At 35.9% G+C, this 27,993-nt stretch overlaps 1 protein-coding gene across 1 annotated transcript; it reads right to left on the bottom strand.

The window, feature by feature from the left end:
* Positions 1–30: 30 nt before the first annotated feature.
* Positions 31–27,993, bottom strand: LOC144438558 (la-related protein 1B-like). The gene is made up of 20 exons (XM_078127638.1): positions 27,101–27,993; positions 22,936–23,006; positions 20,925–20,996; positions 19,927–20,101; positions 14,754–14,948; positions 13,762–13,893; positions 12,613–12,766; positions 12,330–12,384; positions 11,101–11,190; positions 10,400–10,583; positions 9,604–9,785; positions 9,036–9,160; positions 8,386–8,608; positions 7,658–7,814; positions 6,990–7,177; positions 6,700–6,806; positions 6,116–6,264; positions 5,515–5,769; positions 4,749–4,876; positions 31–4,113 (listed from the first exon to the last, which is right to left on the bottom strand). Exons 1-20 carry the CDS (start codon positions 27,339–27,341, stop codon positions 3,838–3,840), a joined length of 3,159 nt encoding a protein of 1,052 aa, XP_077983764.1. The 5' UTR covers positions 27,342–27,993; the 3' UTR covers positions 31–3,837.

Genomic DNA, 27,993 nt, shown 5'->3' with positions numbered 1-27,993 from the left:
AACAAAACACAACACATAAATATTTGGTCTTTTTGACTTTTTTTAATCCACTCTTTATAACTATGAGAACTACAGTAGGTTTTTAAAAGTCACTAAAAACAGCAACAAGAAAACAAATGCAAAGGTGCTTTACAATAAAATCATTCTCTGACATGATCAATCAATACACTGTAGGTGTGAACTTCTAACCTATGACCTGTGACCTAAATTCTGTACACTTTAATACACATGTACATTTCACTTCCTGTTGAATGTTATCACTGCACTGTGTCCATCTTTCACTGTGATTGGCAAGCAGTGTACCATGCTGAACATTGATTGGCTGAAGTCAACATTGAAATGCACCAATCCGATGCATCTTTGTTGCACTTTGAAGTACAGACCCACAGTATGTAAGCTATTTTTTTTTTCTTCAATTATTCAAAAAGACCAAAAAAACATTTTTAAAGCTACTGCCTATATATCTGCTCTGAATGTATGCAGCAAAAAATCAAGAACATATATACCCCAACCCAGAAAACAGCAAAATGTAACCTATATAACCATCTATGGCAACCCCTGACCACTGAAAGTGATTATCTGAAAATATTATTGTATTTAAAGAAATAATATTCAGAATGATAATTACACAAAGAAAAGTTAACTAAGCTGTAAAGACGAGAGTTTACACTGAATTCAAAGACTTTTTTTTTTATGATAAAATATGTAATCTTTTTTATAATTCCTTTTTTTGGTCAATATTCTCATTGAAATAGTAAATGAAATGAAACCAAAAACAGTCTTACAGCTAAATAATCTAAGACCAGCTTAAAAACTAATTTGACAGATCTTAAAATAACTTTATGGAAATAAGAAACAAAAAAATTGAATATATTCTGTAATCTGAGCTACATCAATTCATAATTACAATGTAAGTCCGTCTATGGACTAGACAAAAAGTAAAACTCAAACGTAACAATAAAATACACACATATATTGCAAATAGCAAGTTCATGAGAAAAATATTGATATTTAATATTTCAGATGTTATTACTTTTTAAATTTTTGGGGGTACTTTTTTGACCATTAACTGTGCTATAACATAATTCATGTACCAAACATCACACACGGTTTCCTACAAGACATGGTTCCTCATCCCTTTGGGCGGGGAAAATAGTCCACAATATGAACAGAAATTGCCATGCAGCCATGCTTAGTTGGTTGTCATGTTTCCATGACAACATACCCTGGCAACCATCGATTGCAAGCCTGTATTGCCAAACACAATGAGCTGTATTCTGCACAAGCTCCAAGTGTTGTGGTACTTCATGGCCTATTCTATTCTATTCATAGAATAATTTAGGGCAATTTTTTCATCTGAATCTCATGATGAGCTATTCAACCATTGCATCTCAAGAACTTCTTGAGATAGGTTCATTATAGCTCTGAAAAGCAAGAACCTAGTCACGGCTACATGTTTGCTCATTGCTAGAACTTTTCAAGTTCATTAGAACTCTACCGTGAATCTAGCCATTGTCAAGTGCGTAAGTCATCGACACACTCCTAGAAATTCATTTTTTTTATCAGTGGCAACCAAGACCTTGGCCATGGCCACGGCCACACGTTTGCTGGCTGGCATAACTTGCCAAATTTTCAAGTTCACTACTACCTTGACAGGTAAGAACGTAGCCACAACCATGTATATAGCTCTTAGTATCAGACTTTGTAGGAAGTAAATGGTCAAGCGTTACCTTACATATTCAATATTTACATGTGCAATCATTTCTCTTCTTTTTTTGGTGCAACGATTAAGTTGTATTTTTTTGTACTGACTTTTAAATACTAGTACACAATAATCAAATAGGACTGGAAAAATGATCATAGAAAGTAAGGGACTTATTGACATTCATTAATGAAATTTAAGTCATAGAATAAATGTCTTGCGAAAAGTGATCTGTAAAGAAATCCTTTCCAGAGTCAAGATGATATCATATGGAAGAGACGATACGTTTCAATAGATGATAATTTGTACACACTATTTGACAGCTTGGTGATTTGCAAATAAATCAGATACTATTCTCTGTAACAGCCATGAAGGAATGTAGTCATTTTGAACTGGTGGTCTTATATCTGATTATTGGGAGATACTGTCATCTCCATAGACGTGCTTGTGTGCGTGAACCAAATCACCAGGCAGCATAATCAGTTGACAAAACCCAGCTGGAAAAAAATGTGACCATCTGGCACAGAGAGAAATTATTAGTATGTATGAAACAGAACGCGTGTACAAAAATGGCAATCCCGTTTGCGAGTCAACCACGTACAGAAATCTCTTGGGCAAATAAATGCCATCAAAATATAATACTTAATTATTATTAGCACAAACCATTACTTGTCATCGTACCAACAATATTGAAATTGAAAACATTGAACATTGAAATATACTGAATTCATTTTAATATTTTTTTCTTCTCTTGAGTGATGCAAGTTGGCAAAACATAAAAATGCTGAGAGCGGGAAAACTGCAACTAATGCCTGGGCTCCTCAAAACGGAATACTAAAAGAACATCTATCTTATAAAACAATTTTAACCTCTGTGTATAGCTTAAAAACCCCAAACGATTTCATAATCATATAACCTATTGATTAAAAACTAAATACAAGAGAAATTTCTGATATTATGTTCGTCAGGAATGTGTGCTTTCAACCTTATCACCTCTATTCTCCCTGAAAGATTTCATTATTTCAAAAAAAAAAAAAAAAAAGAATTTTTTTCGGGATTTTAGAGTTCTACTTTGGGAGATGAGGATGGAAACATTTTAAAAGGAGAAAAAAAAATTGAGAAACGACAATTCTCAAATCTAGAACGATTTCTAATATGTGTCAGTATCCCTTTAAACTTTTTTTTTTCACTTTTTAAAATATATAACAAAATATCGAAAGCAGAATATGGAAACTGTACTTGGTAGTCATCGAGAGAAAGAGTATTATTTCCCTGTGTGATGACGTGTGTGGTGGCATCAATGTGTCAATAATGTAAATATAATCTCAAGACAATCATTGTAATATTTGGCTGTCAATTGGAAAATTCATCGGGCAGTAACATAACCATGGTATGCTGATCATTTAGGGTAAATCAAATTGCAGCTTCATGTACAACAACTTATAATCGTTCTGAAAGTTGCTGTAAGTTTTCACATCCTATAATCATTACTCTGACAATTTGCTTGTAAGTTTTCAGTTTTTTCCTTTTTAAAAACAATGGCTTTACTTTTTAGTATAATTTGGAACTCAAGGGTTACCCTGCTTTGTCCTAAGTTTGTCGTATGTCAATCTTTTTCCAATGATCTGACCTATTGCATCCAGACAAACCTTAGCAGGTATATATATACACAGTTCAGGACACTGACATTATGCTTTGTCAGATTCTTGTCGTCTCATTTCAGAGTTCTCAGTTTTCATTAAATTTTTACTGGCTAAGCACCGTAAGTGTGAAAACTGACCATGCAAAAAATTGTATGGTGTTGCAGCACATTTTCCAAACATCTATTTGTTGAAAACATCGAAAAGTTTCACTGGAATGAATCTGATACAACAATGTTTCAAATTTGTGGAATATTTGTGGAATACCGGTACCAACACAATTGCTGAATTCATGAACAGCAGAGGAATTTGAAAAAAACCCACCTAGTTAATCAAAATCCACAAAATATCCACTATGACAAATTTGGGAGAATGATATTTGACTTTGCATGGTCAGTAAAATAAATGCCCTGTTATAGATTTGCCGTATCCATGGTAATCACAATACCAGCTATGGATTCTATAAACAAGGCTGATGTTGTTTTTTCACAAATATCATGATGCTTCAGAGCTGTTTGTTTGACTGCTGCTACTTTCCTCTTCTTTGACAGCAGGGGCACTCTTTGCCTTTGACTTCTCTTCTGCAATGGAATCAGCTGATGCTTTCTCAGTCTTTGGCAATGTTTTGACATCTTTGCTGTCAGATTTCTGTTTGGTATCGCCAGATCCTCTTTTCTCGTGCCTCATACCACCAGACCTTTGTCTTTCCCTTGGCCTCTGACTTGCTCCTCCTTCTGCTCCTTGCGCTTGCTCTTCCTCCTCCTTCGGGGGCTTCATTGGATTTAAAAAAAAAGTAAAATAAGAAACTATGCGAGATAACAAATCCAATATTCTGAACAAACAGGAATCTAAGCATTTTCAACTAATCAAAGTTCTATACGTTTTTAAAAACCTGTATCATGTTCACAGAATAGCAATGTATCAGGTCAGCAAAATCCAGTTCAACAAGCTTCTTTAAGTGCTAAAATTCCATTTCACTATTTGCTCCATATACGAAATACTGACCAGCTCTTTCGTGACATCCACTGAGAATATATATAATTGTACGTAAATTTACAATTCTGTTTGCATTATACATTTGTTGACACTCTCCACCAACACATGTTAAACTAAGTACAATGAATGAATGAATAGCAATGTGACAAAGTCTGCCAGAAATGTGTACAGTAGCTAATAGAACATGTGCACTTTTGTGTGTTCTATACCATCAAGTGATATTGACAGGAATCAGGTGTATAATGCAATGTTTGCTGAAATTAACAAAATGTGTACATTCTACAAAGGTTAGGGGTTAAGGAAACCACATTGAGGATGTCATTCAACAATACTACATTCAAAGCAAGAAGCCATGAGATGGACATAAAAATATGACCCCCCACCCCCACCTGACGCATATGATAACTCACCATAACTCTGAAATCTTCAAGTCTTTTAAATTTACTAAGGACTTCTTTCAGTTTGGGATCTACATCTCCAGACCTTGTTCTGGAGTACTTTAGGTAAGCCCAGAATTTCTCCAAACCATAAAGTTCACCTGTAATGATTAATAATCGTGTTATATCACTCAATATTTAAGAATGGTTACTGGTAAAACATAGCATCCTGATTGGATGAAAATAACCGCATTTGTTTTGATGCATCAAATACAGTTTAGACCGAAAGATTACTTTGCAATATTTAGGACAAGTTTGCACAACAACAGACTTGTAGGCAAGTCAGCAAGTCTGGCCTCTTGGCATATTGACAAAGTATAGAAGAATGACCACAATTTCCAAAAACTCGTCATCTTGTACATTTTCTGATGTGGTTAATATTTGTCATGTACATTTTTGGAGTTATTTTGACCAAAAATCACTTTTTTTTACCGATTCACACACTGGTGATAAGATTATTTTAATTTGAACAATTTCCCAACTACGGGTAATATACCAACCAAATATCGTGGCAATTGGGGTCCTGCGGTTTTCACTTTAAGTTGTGCATGAACGCACGCACGCACGCACACACACACCAACAAACACACACACACACACACACACACACACACATTTACTTTTCCATGCCTATAGCACTACTGAACCTAAGAAGTTCAGTTGTGCTAATAAAACAAACATTCTGCCTTTTCATTACACTGAATACACTATCTATAAAATAACACCAGACACTACATACCACTCTCATAATCTCTTTTCGTCTCTTCCTGAAAATCTTTGAAAATATCCGGCCGGAATTTCTTTTCCAGTCCGTAGCTGTAGAACCTGAACAGACATTCCAGGCCATATCTGTATCCGGCCTTGCCATCTTCCACGGACAACTGTTTGAACTCTTGGTACATTTTCCGGTTGAAGTTGGTTCGCAGAAAGAAAGACCAAAACCTGAAGAGTGTGTTCATTTCTTGTGACTGCCCGATACCAAGCTTTTTGCGGTCTGCATGAAAAGAGACGAGTGTAAAATCACAACTTTATGGAACCACATCTAACTCATGGCAATTCATGGCAGGTTTTACACAATGAACAAATGAAGCCAAGTGACTTCTTTGCCGTAAATGGACAAAATTATTCAGAAAGTTCAGTGGATGAATGGAACAAGGTACATAACATTTTCTTGGTAAAAAGAGTATATACAGTTATTTGACAGGTGCAGTGGGAATCTACATCTACAGATACTATGCAAAGAGAAATCATTTCAAGGGTTGTTAATGTTCATTTTAGATGCACCAGTGACCTATCCCGAGTATCACATATGAATACAATTAGTTGCCAATCACTCTTACCTTTGAGGCATTTCTGGTGGTACTTGTGGTAGACATGCTGAGTAAAATTGTTATCTTTTAGGAGTTCATGTGATGGATGTTCAAATTTAGGGAAGGATTGTGGAGTGCTGCCATAGCTACTGGAAATTGGAGCACCTTCAGATGGCGAGCTGTGTACATGAGAGGAAGAAAAAAAAATTGAAACATTGCACGTTTAATTGCTGGTGTCATTTCAAAGTAACTTTTTTTTTCAGTGCAGTGTAATAGAATATTTAAGTCTTAGCAAACTGATGTACAGCACATCATAGTAAGACATCAGTTCCTTCCAAAGACTGGAAATCTGAATGCTCTTAGGCCTTCAGGGGGTTCTCCTGATGTGACTACACTAAATCATAGACCTTAGATATACCGTAGTCTATAACTAAACTATGCTTTTGTCTATAATCAATTAACAATCTGATTTCAAGGTATGTCATAAATGACTATTCTCTGCATGCTTTATTCAGCCATAGATGTTCTCGTGGTGTCTCTGAAATCAAACAAACTGGTATCTCTTGTTGACATAAAATCTACCACTAATGTCAATCACACTACAGGGGTAATACCTGGTGGAAGCTGTCCTGGGTCTGTGTTCTCTGTTTCCTAACACCCAACCAACGTGGTGTTCGACTGGAGGATTCTTACTGTGTTTAGTCTTCTGTTTTCTTGGGCTCTGTTCATGTAACAAAATCACAAGAAAAGTGTTGATTAATTTCTTTACAATTTATCATTTTCCTCTCAATTTTAAAGAATGTTGAGTGACTCTCATGAAGTGCACTTTAAACTGGTACCAACTTCAAATTTTAGAATATCCCTCAACAAACAGAATTACTTGAACTTGACATTCCATAAATACCTTAGCATCCAATGGTATGCCTTCTTTGACGACAGGATAAAACCTTGGAGTTGTCTGTGTGTCTTTCCTTGATTTAGGTGTCCTTGAGCTAGCGCCAGGTGTTCTCTGTCCAACATCTGGAACCTTAGCTGGCAAGGACCTTGCTACACCCACTGAAGTGTCAGGCACCTTGGTTTGGGGAACAGCAACTGATGGCAGACAAATACACGTGGAGAGTTAGTGACTGTGTCAGTTCTGGCCAGTTTTGATCAGTTAGTGACATAATGAAGAGTAAACAAACTTTATATACCCTGAAAAAAAAAGGGGGGGGGGAGAAACTATTCCAATATTTTGGTCACATAGATAGAAGGTCTACTCATGGCAGGCAATACAAGTCAGATATATCAAAGTCTATCTCTACTGCTATTTCTAATCTAACTAATCCAAACTCCCTAGCTTGAATACAAATCTGTATGTATCATACAGTTGGGTCCACTGTTCTACAATACATTCGTAGTACTGTATTTTGGGAATTTACTTTGAACAATTCCGGAATCCAAGAGTTTCATTTTCAAAGATGTCAAAACGCATTCACCTCGATGATGCTACAAAAATTTTAGGCCATAATAATCTATTTTCAAAATCAAAGGCAACAGCCGTCAAACTCGGCAACAAACAATCTTGTTTACCTGTTTCTGTCTCAGTGTCTATGCTCTCAGCTGGCTCTTCAGTCTTTTTCACAGGTGGTCCCGGAGGTACTTTCTGCCTCTCATGGACTGGGACTGGTGCCAATGAAGAAAATTCCTCTTTACTTATTGTCTGTATCTTGTTGTAATTAAACTTGTCCTAATAAAGAACGAAAAAGATCAGTCAGCACAACTTGTACAATTGTTACCAACATGTGGAAAACTCATTACAGCTGTGAGGTTAGTTTTGTTGAGTTAATACTGACACAACAAAACCAACATGTTAACATGTACTTCTCAAAGGCCATTCCTAAATACACTCACAGTAAGACGGAACAACTGACAGCTCACCACATGCATTTAGACAGGCGAAATTTACAGTTTCACCAACTGTCACACAGTAGTTTTAGTCTGTGGGAAGGACATGGCATGCAGTGTTTTAATTTTTTACACTTCCAGTGACATCACAAATTTATGCCAAAATAATAGTTTTGGGTCGTGTCAGTCATGATTTGCTACTGTTGTACATTGCAGGTTTACCACTACACTAGATGACTTTTAAATAACTAAATCAATTGGTGCTCTAAAATATAAGTAATAAAGCAAAAACTGATTGTGAGCGACAAGATTTGCAATATTCTGTAAGCAGTCTGTTATACCACAGACACCTACAATAAAAGTAAGATATGTTGTTCATTTCCTGCTGATTGTAACAACCAAAAAAAACTTACCATACGATAGACATAGCTCAGGTCAAAAAACTCTTCTCCCATATCTTGTTCATAATAGTGTAATCCATCGTTAATCATCTTGGCCAGTTCCTGAGTCATCCTGCTCCTGGTTTCATGGTATCCCGTTCTGTCATGCTTTTTGTTTACCGCAGGAGGTGTCTGTGTTACGATGATGATCTTGTCGATTTCAGTATCCGACATCTCATAGTCCGAATCATCAGACCTGTCAGATGGAAAGTGCAAGGTGTTAGATTTACAGTAATACTACGTCTTATCATCCAATCTCTTTTACAACCAGCAAATTGCAAGCATCAGACGATCATTTCTCATTTTTTATTTCAAGAGAAATCCAGTCAGGTTTTTAAAATCTTACATTTGTATGGCTTGACAAAGGAAAACAAAATAATGGCAAGTAATTTTATTTTAAATACGATACACCGATTCATGTAACTTGGGCTGATACGACTCAAAAGACAATTTGTACACAGTATTAGTTGTGTCAGTACAATAAGATTAAAACTGACACATGATTTATGATGCCAAATTCAACCTTACTGCACTGACATGATGTATTACACTTTTACCTTACATATAAAACGTAGTTCCTTCATGAATTTTTGACAGGGAAATATTTTATGTACAGCACTTACCAATCTTCATTGTATACATGTTTTTTACCGCTTCGTTTTAGTTCTTCATCAAACTGAAAATCTAATTCTTCTTGCTCTCTTTCCATAAAAGAATCATGCTGTGATGAAGATGTTGACACCTGACGCTGAAATAACGATCCATTTATTACGGATTAGACATTTTGTTTGAGCATAGCAAGTAAAGAACTTTTACAACCATTCTAGAGTGACAGATTCGAAAATTTTAGAAAATTTTTGAGAAATGAATTTTCAACACACAAATAATATTCATGCACAGATACTGACTGAGGGCGCTGTAGTACATGACATCAAGATGATACAATGCAAGGGAGCATATTTCTCATAAACATGACATACTCAACATCAGTTTCAACTTTTTTTTCTGTCTAGGCAGACACAAGAGGACAGATTTATATCAAAACTAAGACTGAAAGTTCAAACAAGTATGTGCACACAATAACTACAACCTATCTGCCAATATTGAAAACAATGTGGAGTATAGACTTTTTAGCTATCAGGGTCTATGCATATTAGAAATGATACTGTTTTTATGAATTAGCATAAATACCTTTCTTGAAGAACTTCGGTGTCTCTTTTTAACTTCTGTCCAGTCTCCAGTATCAAATTCTGGTGCACTGGTGGAAAGTCCGACACTAATGGTTGACAAGTAGCCATCTTGAGAGCCACCACCTGTCTGTTTCCTGTCGGCTTCATTCACTTGAACTTGTGTCGGCGAGGTGGGTGCGGATTCTACAGCCAAAATACATAATACATTTATTACAGTTTGGAAAACTAGCAGGAGCTCTAGAAATCTAAATGATACACTGTCAAGTTTCATTCACTGTCTTACCTCTGATTAAGGATTTATCAGTTGCCAACTAGTCAGGGAAGTGACAGCCATGTAACCCTACTAGACAAACTTCATGCACAAACAAAAACAATTTAAATACTTGATTGGAGACACTGTATTACATCTCCAATGTTATGATGCATATTGTGAAATTTAACAACAAATATGGCCACAATTCGGCCATATTTGATTCAGTCACAAAACAAAGTGACATGCACATGTCTCACATAGCATAATACCTTTGTACCAGGTTTGGTTGAAATTGGTTGGTGCATGCCAGATATACGAGGATGAATGCACATACAACAAATATGGCTGCCATTCCGCCATATTTGATTTGGTTGCAATACAAAAGTGATGAGCATATGTCTCGCATAGCATTTTACCTTTGTGCCAGGTTTGGTTGAAATCAGTTGGTGCATGAAAGAGATATGTGGGTGAACACACAGACAGACAGAACCCAATGCCTGTTGGGGGCTAAATATCAGAAATCAGGGATGAACATTGGTCCTACCTGTTTCATGGATAGTTGGGTAATATGGCTTGCCAGGAACAAACTCAGGACAGTCTGCTTGCAGTGTGCTTTGCTCAACTATAGTTGGTTCTGGTACTGTTATTGGCCAAGCCAGTGGATTGACGAAGGGTCTAATTTTTGTTTTACATTCAGACAACTCTACCTCTGTACTGTTCTTCAGACTCTGAATGATGAAAAAAAGAAACAATACAGGAGATTAATACCTATGGTATAGGCAATATTATTGAAACTAGCAGTATGCCATCGTCAGTTACGCAATGCCATAAGTAGTAAATATGGACAACAGATGGAACGTTCGACTAGTTTCTATGCAATACTAATACATTTTTAAAAATTTCCTATCAGGTTTCTGCCTGAGGCCTTATTCCTCTACATTTAAATGCAGATACATAGGTGTACTGACATAGTTACACCACAGCAGTGTCCCACTTGAAGGTATAGCAGAAGCCTGCATTTCTCAAGTACAAATCGCCGTTTAAAATTTGGTATACTTTGTGTCGTTCAGTTGTACAAAATATACAACCAATGTTAACTATTCCCTTTGTACATATCGATGTACATCTTCATGTGGTTATTTTGAATGATGCCATTGATCCAAATTCAATTTGTATTTGAAGAATTCCACTTTCCACTTACATGAATTCTAACACACATGAGCCTTCCCCAATGATAAAACTTACCTCTAGAATGACATCCATTTCTGTCGTCAGAGTCTGTACTCGCTGAAAACCAGCAATTAAGTTTAACGGTAGGAAACCTTCCTTGTCCATCTAGAAAAGTAAAATCCCATCCAGTCATTTATCAAATTACTACACTGCTTTTAGATCAAACCCAATCTAAATCCTCAAACATGTACTATCGTTATTTTCAATAACCAACCAAAAACTTGTAAACTGCAATGTGGTGGTACATAAGATGGCAAGGGATTATACTTTGGCATCACTTCATAAGGTATGCCACTGTACTAAACAAATATGAATATGGAATGGTACAAGTATAATTATAATTATGAATGAAAATTACTCGTGTCAAACACAATTATTTGTAGTAGAATCCCCCATTTTTGTTAACATCTTGTCAGCATTATCAGGGGCGTACTGCAATGGGTGGATGTTGTGTGTGTCTCACTGAAGATTATGTGAATCAAATTGAAGAGATGTCACGTGTCATCAGGGGTGTACTACAATGGGTTGTTATCACTCCTGATGGTTCATCAACAACAACAATGGTTCATCATCAACATTTGCTTCTAAAAAAATTTTGACTCTGAGAGTAGAAATTTTGATTTATAACTAAGATTATTTATAACTAAGGTGTTTCACTCATGGGACATTACGTTTTTTGACACACAGCTAGATATATTTCAACTCTAGACTAACAATAACAGAGACACAATAAACACAGCAGAATCCTTTGCCCAATCATATTGAACACTGATAAGCATTGCTATTCTCTTTCACAGTGCAGTCATTACAGGCTTCTAATGAAAACATTACCCATGGACTTGATGATTTTAATGGCTGCAATTGTTTAGCTGCTAACTGATAATCACCATTTCAACTTGACTACTACATCCCCACTGTGGTGGCACCTATGTAATTGTTTATTTTGCATTAGAAGTTGTCCGAGGATGTGTATTAAATGTCATATTGCATGAGTGAAACAGCAAGGCAATAGCATTTTAGCTGTATGATTCCAGAGCCCATGAACATTCATTCATGTGTCATTCAAGTAGATTTTATCTCACAACTATGAAATCCACATGTAGCCTCATACATGATAGGTTCAATTTTCTTCAAAGTGTACAAGACACCTTTAAAGTATGTGAACAGCAAATATGAACAATAATCATCGGCTACTGACATCCTAACAAAATTTACTGTCTTCATATTTTGAAATCTCAACTCACCTTTTTTCTAAGGAACACGTCTTTGACCAGGTTTTCCACACTGAAATAGTATTCGCTGAAATGCAGAACATTCACAAAATTGTTGTAATCAAACTGCATATTTGAAAAACGAAATTTTTGTCAAGTAAAGTACTGCTTGTTCAGATTTGGTTTGGCTTGTCATGTAAACATGACAGAAAGTCTCTTCATTTGTCGATAAGATGGGGAAAAAAGATTCATTCATCATTTCAAGCAGAGAAAAAAACAAAGTGTTCAAAGCCAATGACATATAAATGTCACTTACATTTGTTTTCGAACATAGTCCTTGAGTGTGTCTTCATCAACATGGTAGAAGAGATTGTTATCGACAAACCCACCAGAAGACTGGTTACCATAGGATTCGAACTCAAAGTCATAGTACTGAGGGTATGGAGTGAAGTGGGCCACATCTGGGGGTGCTGTCAACACATTAAAATAAACAGTATCAACATTAATCTTTATAATGCCATAGACTTTTCATGTGAAAGACTCCCTAGGCCAAGGACTTTTCATACAAAAGACTCCCTAGGCCAAGGACTTTTTTCCACTACAGAGGAGAATCTTACCTACTCTAAAATTATCAACTTTAACTTGATAGGAATAATAAAACATACAATCAATCCTATTTTTTCTTTATCCACTCATTACATATATATTGTCAAATGAATATTAAGTTACCCAGATATGAGGTGAAGAGGTGAAAATAGGGCTTATGCAAATGAGTAAACTCTGTATATATGCCAACTTGGCCTGGGACTGTTTGCATATATGCAGACATGGCATTGTAAGGGTTGTCACATTTCTCAAAGAATCCATGTCTAGTAATAGTATATGTATGATGAGAAGACAACCAATTTGCCAACATTTTCTCATTGTTATATATCCTGCACTAGAGTACCATCTCAGATTGTTATAATCTGAGTGTATATCTATCTTCTACCAATACCATACATTCTTTCTTCAAGATCAAAATATAAGACTGAGATATCATTAAAACACTGCATGCTGGGTAAAACTGAAAAATGGGATGCCAACTGTATATCTTTCTGTCCTTCTAAAACTATTCCAGCTCTCAATTCTGGTCAAAAACCAAACAATAAATTCTCTTTTTCATGAAATAATACACAATTCTATTTGTCAAATTCTGACAATTCTTGGTACCTGAAATAGAATATTACTGCCTAGGTACATCATAAAAACAACAAACATTCTGTTTCCTGGTCAACATCATAACTTCTGCTCCACGGGCTTCATATACGTAACTATTGACACATGTGAGATTAGAATAAGTTGACCTTCTCGTTCTATTTTGATCCACTAGCATGAGGTAAAATGCTACTGCAGGTACAGACAATTAGAATGACATATTAAATTTGTTGATCACAATTTTCTGCGAAGTGTTGACACAACTTACCTTGCCAAACTTCTTGTCTGATGGGAAGAACGTTACCCCTGCCTCTTCCTCTCCCCCTTCCGCGTCCCCGTCCTCTACCCCGGAATCCACTCCGGACATCTGAACCCTGCCTCCAGTTAAGAGAATTCGATCCTGTGAAGATACATTTTGACGTTAGAAATCTTTACATTTTTTTTTAAAATTGCAATATTTCAAGTAAAGTTTCCATAACAATCTTTAGGAAAAAACATCAAAATTAGGTATACTAAGGATGCCTTTAATACAAAAAAACAAGTTACATTGTGCATCTATTCAAAACAATCACTTGTATCCTGTACTACTAAGAGTCTACACATGAGGAGTTTATAGGATTTACACTTCAGTTACTTGTAAAGTCAGTGGCCATTTCTCAAAGTGTTTTTGAATTGCATTACTATTCTCTGAACTTAACACTTAGTAAATGTGGCCACACCGACAGACCACTTTGTATGTTACATTGCGTTAATTAAACAAACATCCACTATATATCTCAACAAAAACACACTTGATCAGCTTGGTAGTTATAAAGCAGCTCGACTTACTAGAATACCACTAAACATTCAGTGTGTTCTGGTTGACTATTTTCTCCAGAATATCAACTTACAAGCTACAGCTAACCACTATATTAGTCTCTAGTTGATGCTTGCTATGTCAATGACCCTAACTCTGTTCTCCAATACCCTAATCCACTCTTCAGACTTAGAAATATTATTACATGTCATTACATGTATCTGCAGGACTCTCGGCCAATCAGAATGTGAGATTAGTGAAAGGTGATGTATACATGTTATTACATTTCATTACGTAATGGCCATAAAAATAAGTCTAAATTTGAACGCATTCACTTTTCTATTCATTCGATTCATGTACAGGCTTTTCAATACCAAGTTCATTCATTGATGAAATTTTCAATAAACACAAACCACACACATGTCGTTCATAATATATCCATTTACTATTTGACACAAGCTTACCTTTGTACGAATCATCACGACTCCCTCTATCATTATATTCGTGGCTTGGTTTCCGGTCCCTAATTAACCTGTTGTCTCTCCTATCCCTACTGTCAAATTCTCGATCTCTGTCATATTTGGGTGACCGATGCCTCCGATCATCTTTTCTACTTGGTTCAGGGTCTAATGCCAAAGGTACCCACTTTTGTCTTCCACCTGGAGCCATGAATAATGAACATAATTTCAGTTACTACTTTAACATACTGTCACTATAATGGGTAAATTATACTTACTGGACACGCAGGCAACAAAATTGAAATGCTTTATCAGTGTGTGTGTGTGTGTGTGTGTGTGTGTGTGTGTGTGTGTGTGTGTGTGCATGCGTGCATAATGTGTGTGTAAGTGGAAGTTTTGAATCCACTGTAGTGTGCCCTCATAGCCAATTTGACACACCGCTGACACACAGCAATTACATTTGATGCACTAAAATTTGATGTTCCCTATCCCTTACTGTGTGATGCGCACAAAAAGAAGTTTTCATCACTTTGACCAACATGGTCTCTTATCAGAGGACAAATTGATCCACTGTAATATCACTGGGTACAGCCATAATACATTTATTTTATGACAACAAGACTGCATCATGTCCAAACAAAATTCATTTTGATCCATACAACAAGACTTTTTCATGCTTGTCACAATCAAATAGCTGACTTTCTATTTATATCCCAAAGCTCATATGTTTATGGGCTAGCTATTATAAATTTGTTTAAACAAGTTTGTAATATTAAAGACCCTGTAGAAATATCAATGCGTGTAAGAAAACAATATGGGCAGTTTAAACCGGGAAGTATTTCATTTGTTTAGTTTCCTCTGCTACACACCAACTCATCAATCCTTGACAGTGTGACATTTAACTCCACACTATTTCTAGATGTCACATAATGAAAACAAATTATGATGGTAGTACACCTACAATTTACTCCTTCACTGAAATGTCATCTTGTATAGCTCAGTCGAGAACCTAATTTTCATCTTGTGTATTTCAATAGAATAAATTAGACGCGTCACTAATACTGAAACACTACCTTTCTTAATAATTATTTAGCTCACAATTTTTATCATGGGTTCACCAAACGAGTACCCGGTGGCAATGCTTTTGAGGTCACACAGTGGAATATAGGAACAGCAATATACGGGACAACAATGCAGTATGGAATATTAAAAATATATGTAAAGAGGTCACACAGTATGGATACTTTACATATCCTGACCGACTCTCCATATGGTTGGAATTATGAAAGCAGTTTGAAAGTGTGTATTCAGCAACTGCTACAAAGAAAACCAGTAGATTAATATTGCTACAGATGTATATGATAACACAAAGTGTATTTTTTTAATGTTTTTACGACAACTGACTGGTCGACCTCATATTTATTACACTAGTTATCAGTTCATATCAAATTACTACTTCTGAAAAGAAAAATGATATATTTTTCCCCCTCATCAAATTCTATAGATCAATTTCCTTTTTCTATGAAAGAACTTTTATCAACACTATTTTATTTTGTTTGAGTATAGTATTTGCTGTCTGGTTAAACACTCAGGAGAAATGACACTGCTGGCCATATTAAGATCTTGAAGTTTTATTTACCTCCCAATTACATACATCAAATCAAATGGTACGGGTTTGAAGGCTATCATCCGTGAATACGTACGTGTTAGAAATCAACATTCATACAACTTCTGTTTTGAAAATTCACGCAAGTCAAAATATCTCCCAACTAAATATGTTTTATTATTTCTAGTCATTTTACATGAGAGTAATTTTTGGTAACAATTGGGTTTGCTATATATGTACACTATTACACAGAGTAATTTGTGATGACTGACTATGGACAAAATCCATACTACAGGATTAACCCTAATCCAGACACAGCCATTCTCTTTTCCATCAACTTAACTTGAAGAGGAGTGATAAACGTGTCCACACAAAATAAACAGAACATTTAGTAATATTCACTGACACACATGCTTACAAAAAGGTGGTACACAGAGTTACTCTTGGGATTATAAATCTGCCTTTACAACATCACATAACACTTTACATCAGGTAATCAGATAGCTATGACAACCTACCGTAGCTATAGTTCTGGTTGACAAGTAGAGAAAATTGTACAATATCAGCCATTGTACAACAACTACGGGAATTATCTATTCAACTCATTTAAAGTTTTCTACATCATGAACTGTATCACCAAGTACACTGACGTCAAATCTGACATAAAATCACCATTATTGTTTGACTTAATAGTTGGTTTCTATGGTCTTTGTATTGAACGTGACGACAAAATACTTAACTCATAGACACACACTAACACCCACTTTCTATGCTCTTGGCATTGAATGTGATGACAAAATATGTAACTCATAGACACACACTAACACCCACTTTCTATGCTCTTTGCATTGAACGTGATGACAAAATATGTAACTCATAGACACACACTAACACCCACTTTCTATGCTCTTGGCATTGAACGTGATGACAAAATACTTAACTCGTAGACACACACACTAACACCCACTTTTCTATGCTCTTCGCATTGAACGTGGTGACAAAATACTTAACTCATAGACACACATACTAAAACCCACTTTCTATGCTCTTCGCATTGAACGTGATGACAAAATACTTATGATGTAGACACGCACACTAAAACCCATTTCACATCACATATGAATAAAAGTCAAATTTGAAGCAGTGCTCTCTGTGACAAAAATCCGCTATGTACTTTTGTTGTCATGGCAATCTGTGCTTGTAAAAAATGTCAATGGAGGTAATTAATCATTCAACGTGTCACGCCAACTGTTGATAATTACTATGAAAATAGGGAAAGTAATGTTTTGAAATTTAGAAATGGTTACAATATGGTGATAAAACGCATTAGTTAGTTTGAGGAGATTTGTATACAATTTGGTATTCGATATGTTGGGCTTCCTGACCTGATCTGACTATTATACTAATACTAAATTTCAATACACATCTGTTAATTTATCACATAAATCAATAATATAAAAATATGAAGACCATTCAAAATGCTGATAAAAAGGTTCAAAGGAAGCCGCTAAATACATCCTCTTTTTTTGGTTGATTGCAGTGTTTCTATCATTTTACATATAGAAAAGACATGATACTTTATTTTGTATCAAATTAAAAAGACAATAGCTGCCATTTTGTTTTCTTTAAGAGGTCAAAGTTCACACTTGGGTAAATAATTCACACTACAGCTGGACGATTTACCTATGACCCCAAAAGCTACAAAGTACAAACAGCAAGCAATATTTTGAGTAAATACTAAAATAGTCATTAAAGGGGAGAAAAACTGACACATTTGGTTGCCTGAACAGGTAATTTCCTGTCTATTAAAAATATCCAAAAAGCCTTTTCAATTCTGAAATAGACTTCTGGGCTATTAGTTTGCCAAGTCATCGTCTCATGATCTACACGTTGGTATGTCACCTGAATGTGTAATTAAGTATTCCCTACTTGTATTGTCAGAGATAACACTCAGTGCACTCCTACACACAAAAACAGCACTAACAATTAGATAGCTAACCGACTCGAATACTTAAAATCTTTTTCATTGCTGACCTGATGATGATGCTCTGTGAACGAGTTGAAAGTCAGTCAGAAATTACTAAATACCTATAAAGATGAAATTGTTGCGATAATCCAGTTTTCTGTTAAGCTCTAATTCTATATATTTCATTTGGCATGGACGTGGCGTGGCATGTCTCTCTCTTTCTTCATTTAAAGATAAGAGAACCCAGCGATGAATGGGAATTGATAATACTATACAAAGCAAAGTTGATTTGTACCTATCTACCTCTCAATCACAAATTAGATAAGACTTGGCACGCCTTTATCTGTGTACATCTGTTAATTTTCCCAAACTTATACACTGATCGGAAGTGTAACTATATCAAAAACATCCTGATTAAAATACTTGAGAAATGGACAATTAAAAACAGAGAATGTCATCAAAATGGGAAATAACACGATAAACAATTCTGTCTCCGAGAAAGCTTTCGTGCACAACTAAAAAGTGTCCTGTCAAACAGCAGAAGTATGCCTCCCCACCGCCTCCCTCCAGCTACTCATAAAACCCCACAAAGCCATGTCCTACTTCTGTTACACAGGTTATCTTGCAGCTGATCAAACATATGATGGAAAAACCAAGAACTAAAAGTTATCAAACTGATATACACTCCTGTAGTCGAGTCTTCACAGCCAAGAAATATTTTTTAGTTTTAGCAATTTTCATTTGTACTGTGAAATGAATTTCAGAGCTATATTGTAATTACTGTCATGAAAATGTCATCAACATCATGAAATGGATGATGTAATAATCTAAAACAGCTGTCAAAAAAAAAATTAAAAAAATTCAATCTGCCCAAATTTGACTCCACTAAGTCACTGATACATTTGCCAAAGCAAGAAATTATCTATAATATGTAGCACATCCAATAATTGCTATCCATATGGAAAGATGTCAGGATATCATGAAGGCAACACATCATGACAAAAAAGATGAATGGCAGTGTGTGTGGAATTGATAGTGTGTGGGAGGCAGCTTTTAAAGATGGCACAATAATTACACAAGGAGTGGGTGGTAGTTAAATAGTAGGGATGCAGACATGTAACATAGATGCAGGTATGGTTTTGTCCATTCACTGACAAAATTAACGACTGTCAGGAGAAAAGACATAAAAATGGGCTGGACTCTTCACTGATCATGTTACATCAGGATGTCAAATTGGTTGTCTGTTACCTAACTAGTTTATTTGTGGGGGGGGGGGGAGCATCACTTATCCTCATCCTTGCTTTCAAAAGATTATACTGAATACACATACTCGCAGGAGAAAAGAAAGGCTATATTTACATTATCTGAATGTATCTATTATATACTTTGTATACCTGTTATAAAGTAATCATACTGCAATGCATCTGAATTAACTTTATACAACAATTAGATGAAATGCTTGTGTTATACACAGACCCCCATACTGCAATGCATCCAGATTAACCCTAATCCCACCACAGCAATTTTGTTTTACATGAACTTACACTGAAGAGGGTTAACTGTTTAGTAGGACCGGATAAAATGTTTGTTGTCACGGGCAGACTTACCTTTCTTTTTATTCTTCAGATGGTAACTGTCTTCTTTATTGCTTGGGGGTGTCACTGGTGGTGGTGGTGGTGGCGGTGGTGGGGGTGATGGTGGTAGGGTAGTATTTTTGTTTTCTTTGCCAGCATCATCATCTACTACCACCGTGATATGTGATGCCTTGGGTGACAGCATCACCTGGGGAGAGGAAGACAAGTGTCATGACATCAGTGATGAGTTCCATCTTGTCTGTCTCATGGTTGTTATTATAATATTGGCAATGTAACATGGCTCACAAATTTCTTTATTTTATCTGACCAAGTCACTATAGAAATAATTAGGTAGGGTGAATTTTCCACCGAACTAAACACAGTTCATCTGAGCCAAATATCATGTTGTGATGAAAAAACGTATTGAAACATGCACTAAAATATGAGTTAGTTATGATGCAATTCTGGTCTGTGTATATCCATTATGAAACTTGGACATGAAAATCCGTCATATTTTGTACAACTTCCTTGCACTCAGCACAAAGTAAAGGCTCAACAATATGACAGCTGAATGCTGGGTACAAGTAAACCATGCACATCAAAGACACAAAACTTCTGTTATGTACACGCCAACATTTCTGGTTATCAGGAGGATAAGGGCAACACAATAAGAAAACTGAAAGTTAGAGCAGCTACAAACAATCTCACTAGGGTTTTTATCCAAGAACATTGGTAACTATAATTGGTCCCTGTGTTGTGACTCTACACCCTTGTCTGCTGTCAGACCACAACTATCTATTCAAACCCTTCCTATGTACATTACGTCATTTCAAGATGACTGAATATGGGACTGTAATACCATGTTCTCTATTGAATCTAAATGTGTACAAATGAGGATTTATTTGACATCCTTTTGTTACGACTTCAGGCACTCCTTGGTGACTCATCCTACATCTCCGAAAAGAGTGCAGTCTCAAAATCCCAGATATCAAACTTTACAAACTTCAAATCAAACAAGTGAGAATACTTACGTCTTTGTCTTTAACTTCTTGTTGAAGTTCACTGGGTGTTGGCCAATTAGTAACATCACTAAAATCTGCCACCTGACAATAGAAACACAAATACATATATAGTGGGCGAAATTAACTCAGTTTCCATCAAGAAGCTAAATTTGGTAATAATACAAATATACACAACCCTGCAGAAAAGCTAATGTTACACAAAGTATCACAACAAGTTACAGGAGCCTTCACCTTAACTTAAACTGTGTGTCATGGACTGATGTCCTAATGGTAAATAAAAGTTGACGATAATGGGACAATGGGGATATGAAATAATCATGTGAGACTGAGTTATATACAAAAGTTTATCATGAAATCTGTAATATCATGATTTGTACATGGTCAAAATTTAGCAGGTAAAACCATCGCCATTTTCAAACCCTTACACATTTGCCTTTTCTTCTCTACACATTAAATCACTTTTGATAAATGTTTTGAATAGTTTCACTCACTGTGTAGGTATTGATGAAGTCTGAGATTTCCTGATTGCATTTTGTGCTTACTTGAATATTGCTATAGGTGTTTTTGTCCTGTATTGTGTACACAGTCCCTATGGTTCTATCTATACCAGCTCCTATTGTGCTCTATGATACAATTAAATTATTTACTTGAGAGATAGTTATGTGTACATATTGTTTTGCATTTTCCCTTACTGTAAAACTTCACCAATGCCTAACAAACCATGCTTTTCCTAGCACATTTCATCGAGTGCTTTTTAAATTTTCCACTCTCCTTTGGGGTAATATATATTTTAAGGGGAATGAAATTCATGAGCATTGTATTACAAGTTGTTTTCTAGTCTCTCACCCACCTTGACCCCTTATCAGCTGATAGGTCATCGTGTTTCCCCCCCTAGCATTGTTTCCTGATCACTTCACTTTAAATGTTGGCAGCAAATATTTTTGTGGCAGGAGAGCAGTTGTTGGACACATGAATGGGAGGGAGTATTTGAAGGAATCAACAATCTGAAGAATTTGACCTTGCGTTGAAATTTGAGGAAGTTATGCGGCAATGCTTAATACAGTCGGAGAATACAACAAAATAGTCAGACAGTTAGAAACCCTCTACTGACTGGACTCAATACTGTGAATGGTTATATAAGACTCCAGCTGACCCTCACTTAACTTAAAATCACTGGTTTAGGAAGTGAATACTGTAAAAGGCTGCATTTAAAGTATAAATTTCAAAACCATTAGTTGCACTCACAGAGTTTGTCATTTCACTATTTAGAATGGGGTATAGTACTAGTAGAAGTAATACAAAGTTGGGTTGGTAGGTACAGACAATTCCATTGGATCTGTTTAAATTTGCTATTCAATGGCTACATCTATCAAGGACAAGTAATTGAATAATCAATGCTTTTTATTACTAGGGCACACACAGTCTCAGTCCATCTCTGGATGATGTCAATACCACATGGCTTTATGTAGTCAACAATCTGGCAACACTTGTCTTATTGTTATTCTAATTCATGATCTCATACTAAACTGCAAACAAACAACAAGGTTAGCAAAGTTGTGTCTTGTTTAGTTTACAGTCAACAGTTGGGTGGACCATGGATGTATTAGTGAGATGTCTCACTAATACATCCATGGGTGGACCAATAGTATGCTGGCATGATATATGGAATACTGTACAGTAGCGATGCAATGCTATCGTTACACTTTGACCTGGCCTCGTCAAAGCAAAGAAAAGATCTGACTAGGTTCACAGAATTTAAACACTGTCTATTTGTACAATGTCACCTTAGTGAGACAACCATTTGTAGTTTTACTAAAATTAACACACGAGGTGAAAGATGTCCAGCATTTTGTACACTGCCTGATTCATGGTTTATAGTTATTTTTTGAATTCTGCTGAATGACTATCCGATAAGGTCATGAATTAAAAAAATACCGAAATAGTGTAATGCATTTCATTTCTTAGCTAAACCTTCACTTCATAATTATCAATTCGACGAGTCATTTTTTAACAAACTTACTTTTGCTGGTTTCTTCTCACTGGCTCGTATAACTGTTGCTGTTGTTACTGGTGCCGGTGTGTGCTCTGGAACTAAAACGAAATGATAAAATTAATATTAAATTGAGTGAAATAAATTTGCATACAGTCTCTCAAAAAAAGGTTGCAGAGTAACTCTAAAGGTCAATTGTGTGAGGTTACAATAGATACATGTTGAATGGAACTGGTAAAAAATCTGAATAACTATTGAACAGTATCCATACGTGTATATTATACCATGGGTGTCAAACCACACACAAATTGTAATATTTTGACAAAAACATCCATAATTATGACTGCCCTTATTCATGGTAATAGCTTATTAAATTGTAACTAACACCTTCCTTGTATGAATTTACACTGAATAATTAGACCTGTCACCTCGTTAAAAATACCTCTGTTGGGCTCTATCAAATGACATTTCGATAGTTTATTGGAATCTAGACCACAGGAAATGGCTACATACACTGATTATGGCCCATCACTTGACAACAACAATGATAATAATTAGGCTAACAAGTGGGTGGTGATATTATACAAAAAATACTGCATAAATAATATAAACAACTTTCTATGAACATCAGCCAGACAATCTGTTGCAGCACAGGCCAGTATGGTAACAATTGTCAAATCATTGTTAGAATATTTATTGTGGGCATATGTTACACCAGTCTCCTCATCCATTTCAAATTTGGATTCTCTTTATTATTAGACTCAAAGCAAACTCAATATTGAGTTGCAGTCAATATGGATATTACAGGTTTCCATTCAAAATTTGCTTTTTTTGACAATTCACTGAATAAAATGAGAAAATGCACTGAACAGGAATAAAAAATACAATCAAATAAAGTTCATGAATTACTTAAAACTATTATACAAGTACAAAATGTAATACTGAAGTAAAGCACTTTCTCTATGTGCTACACTCATTTATAGCATTCATATCAAGTGTAAAAGTATTCTGTATCGATTGGTTTCTTTACTAGCAACGACAGCAGTGGCCTTTCTAATGTGGTCAATTAGCAAATGAAACAGTATACTTTTACATGTCTTGATATGGATGCTATAAACAATTGTGGTATATACACACAAAACACTTTACTTTGGTGTTATGGGTTGTACATCCTGCATACATTGCAATGTATCATGGGAAGACTTTTGACTATCATCATCATCTCTGCAACCATATGGTGTGTTTGTCAAAAATCCTGACCCATATTTACTTCACCTGTTGTAGTTTTTTATATGAATAGAATCATGGACTACACAAGCAATGAAAACAAATAAAGGATAGCACTATACAATTTTATGGACTTTTTGAGCCATTCAATTTTACATGCAAGTGTGACTGAAATTTACAACTACCAAAAGTAATGTGTCTATAAACTAGTTGCTGCATATGGTTGTTGTAGGATTGATCAAGAGGAACATAATTTTATGTAAATTGTGTGAGGGCTGTGGTACATATTCATTTCTCACCTCGGTTGGGAGAATAAAACTTGTCATATTCCCGACTGACACAAAGATAAATGTTGTAATGCATGATGGGAAAACAATTCACTGTGTCAAGTAATAGCCACAAATTGAAATTTAATAATCTTCACTTTATGATTACATTTTTAATGTTAAATGCACAATCTAAAGTTAATAAAATTGCTTATTATCAACCCCCAGGACTAACAGGCATTTATTGGTATACGCAATGCATAAAACTAGACATCTTCTAAACTAGTGGCACCAAGTGACCATGACAATATGTACAAAAGGTCAATCCGAATTATCTTTTTGAATTAGAAGGTATGTCATTAAATAGATTGAAATCATTAGCATAAGATTGAAATCATTAGCATAAAGACGTTTCTCTCCACCCTAGTTCAACATAATTAAACTACTGGTAATTAAATGGCCTTGTTAAACATGCGGCAGATATTTTTTACAGAGTAATCAATAACACTGTTTTGTTACCAAAAACAGTAACAAGGTAAAATAGACCAAAGTTTCACCCATTTATCTCTGTCATTTCATATTGACTCCACACAAGACTGGTGGTATGACAAATCAAACTGCAGGTTTACCAGGTGTACATAGTCCATCTGTGTTACCAGGATTCAATAATGTTGCAAAAACACTAAATAACTGCTACAGCACAGGACTTTATGTCCAAGTAAGCTATCTATGGTGGTGGTGGTGGTGGTGGTGGGTGTCAATCTCAGTGCAAACATTAGTAGGCAGGGCAGCAAAAGATAGCAGTGTTGGCTATCTCTAACCAGGCCTTCATTGCAGTGCAGTGTTTTGTTTGTTGTAATTTGTTTTCTACTTCCTGTTGTTGGTTCAATGGTGCAAACACTGCCACACTGGATCATAGCCATTAGATGTGCATCAGATTTCCCTCCACCTTCATATCATGATTAAAGTTAATATCTGACAACAAACACTCTTTTGATAACAAAACAGTGAATGAAAATCAGGTGAATATATTCAAAATGGCTGCCCATGACTGGCTGTAGTTGACAATGACCCAGTTTGTGAAACAATAATAGTTCAGTTCACCAATAACATTGACCTTTCTTCATTGTAAACTAACAAAGGACAGTGAGTTGACCTGCCTTGGCAACAATACTATTTGGTGAGGCCTAAATGACTTGAGGTTCACAGTGGACTAAGTGGAGTTACATAATGATTGTTTCTAAACCAGGAATGATGACCTCCCTCAGAACAAAAATAGTCACTAAATTTGCATTAATTGTACAGCTAATTTCACTGCAGTATTTTTTACTGAACAGATGGACACAAATACCATAATATTTCAATTGTAAACACTGAATAGCCAGACTTTTATCAAGTGTTTCCTTGTTTTTTTCCGAATGGGGAGGGTCCTTGTGTCAAATTCCTGGAATGCAGGAAGTGCAAGAAATGGCAGATTTGCCAAAAAATGACACCCCCACCCCACACACATTTGTCATTTATTAAACAAATTCACAACTTTGTACCCTTACGCACTTCATATAGTGCTCATTACTTTATATCCTATCATTTGCATCACTGAACGTTTGAAATATTCACTTACAACAATGACAAATTACTGGCAAATTCTTTTACCAAAGAACATGTTATGGGACTATCTACAAAGATATTAAATGAATAGAGCCTATGATGAAATCACAGATGAGATTGCAGACAAATTAAATTTCGACCTGGCCCTTGTAAAATCAGCTTGCCTAGGTATATATAACTGAATCTGTGACTCTCCTGCCCTCTTTCTTATAAACTAGAAGTGAACTAGTGTACTAGTAAGTCACAGATTCAACCAGTAGACAGGCTACAAAGCAGTGCTGCAGTCTTGCTCTGCACACTATAACTACCTAATGGAAAGTACCAAGGCCATACTTATTATTGAAAGCATCACTTGCATGCACGTTTTTAGCAGACACGACAGATGGACAGGTGAGTGGTAATTGACATATGGTGACTGATTGTATTAAAATTGTATTATTTGGAATAACTGGAAATAGTAATTTTACTAATCACTTATAAAGTGCTAATTAGAAATTACACAGGGCAATGTCTTATGCATTGAAACTATGATTTTGGTTTCAGATATCAGTAGGAAACAATGTTTTATGAGAAGATATGGTTATGTGGGTTAATTAACGGTTTCTTGTAAGCTTTGTGGACTTTCTTTTTAGTACTAGAGGCAATACTGTGCTTTTATTTAGTTCATTCAAACATTATCTCATGAATATTAATCACATATCAAACCCCCAGCTAAAGTTCGTATTGCACCTGTTAAAGTTGAGTGTCCATATTTAGTCTTGGTGTATGCATGTGGTGGATGGAAAGCACAAGTTTACCTTCAGTACAAAAGACTGACACCTCCACCCCAAAATGATGACACTATTTAGTCCAGTTTTATAAATTTATATGCAGCCTTTAGTTTCTTTACTTAGGTGATAAGAGTACGAATTCAATGCGAAAGAAATTCGTTGAATTTATCATCCATTGATTCTTATCAGTGATTTGTCCTTTCTCACTGTATCTCTCAAAAATATATAAGATGTTACTCTTCCAACTACCACTACTACTAAAACACCTTTCAGACAGGATGTAGAGTAAAATGATTTCAATAATAAAAATTAATATGTACAAACCTTCATTTGTTGTGGGAAAGTTTCCATTTTTAGTCCATGGGTTTGTCTTTGGTAATGGTGCTTCTTCAAATTTCCTCTTTTCTGCAAGTTTGGTTTTATTGTCTACATCAGTATTTTGTTCCCGTAATGAGTTTGTAGTATCTTTGGTCCTTACGGTGTCATTTTGACCCGTGTGCTCAATTCGAGATCCCTCGTCTCTATCTGACATCCGACTTGGCGGTTGAGCCACTTCGGTCGCCATGTTGTTCAACGTTCTTCCCTTTCTCGCGTTCGCCTTCAGCGCGTGCACGCTATGTACAAGCCGGGAGAAGCGTAAGAAGGCACAACTTCCCCGAAACTAGCAGCTTTCTTTTTCACTAACGTTTAACTAGTGAACTACGACCACTTAATGTGATACGAAGCAGCTATGTGCTTCCATATGGACAGATATGCTGTTCATGTTCTCGCAGTGATGTGTGAAGGTACGAAAGGTCATACGATATCGATGTACACGTAAAGGGCCACACTAAAGTACCACGCCGGCTGTTTGTTAAAAGTGTTTGGCTGGAGATATTCTCCACGGATTGCAACGAATTTCCCAACCTCTGTGACGTATTATATTGTGATCACATTTACATCTCAAGAGAATGATAAATTGACGAAAATACGAAACACACACTCAACAATATGCCGCTAGACATTCAGTATCCTATGCAAATAAAATATGCGAGTTTTACCACGTGTAAATGCGAGACTGCTTCTCGGAAACAAGGCAATACGACGAAATGTCCAAAGATATACTGGCAGTTACTGTAACGATAACATGGAAGACAAACTTGTGTTACGTTGGCAGACAGTCAAGCGGCAAGACAAGGCGTTGATTTCAGCACGGTGAGGCCACGCACATGTCGCCA

Source organism: Glandiceps talaboti, chromosome 8, assembly GCF_964340395.1.
Source record: "Glandiceps talaboti chromosome 8, keGlaTala1.1, whole genome shotgun sequence".
Taxonomy (NCBI): Eukaryota; Metazoa; Hemichordata; class Enteropneusta; family Spengelidae; genus Glandiceps; species Glandiceps talaboti.
Note: the sequence above shows the minus strand (reverse complement) of the source record. Positions and strands in the feature narration are given on the sequence as shown.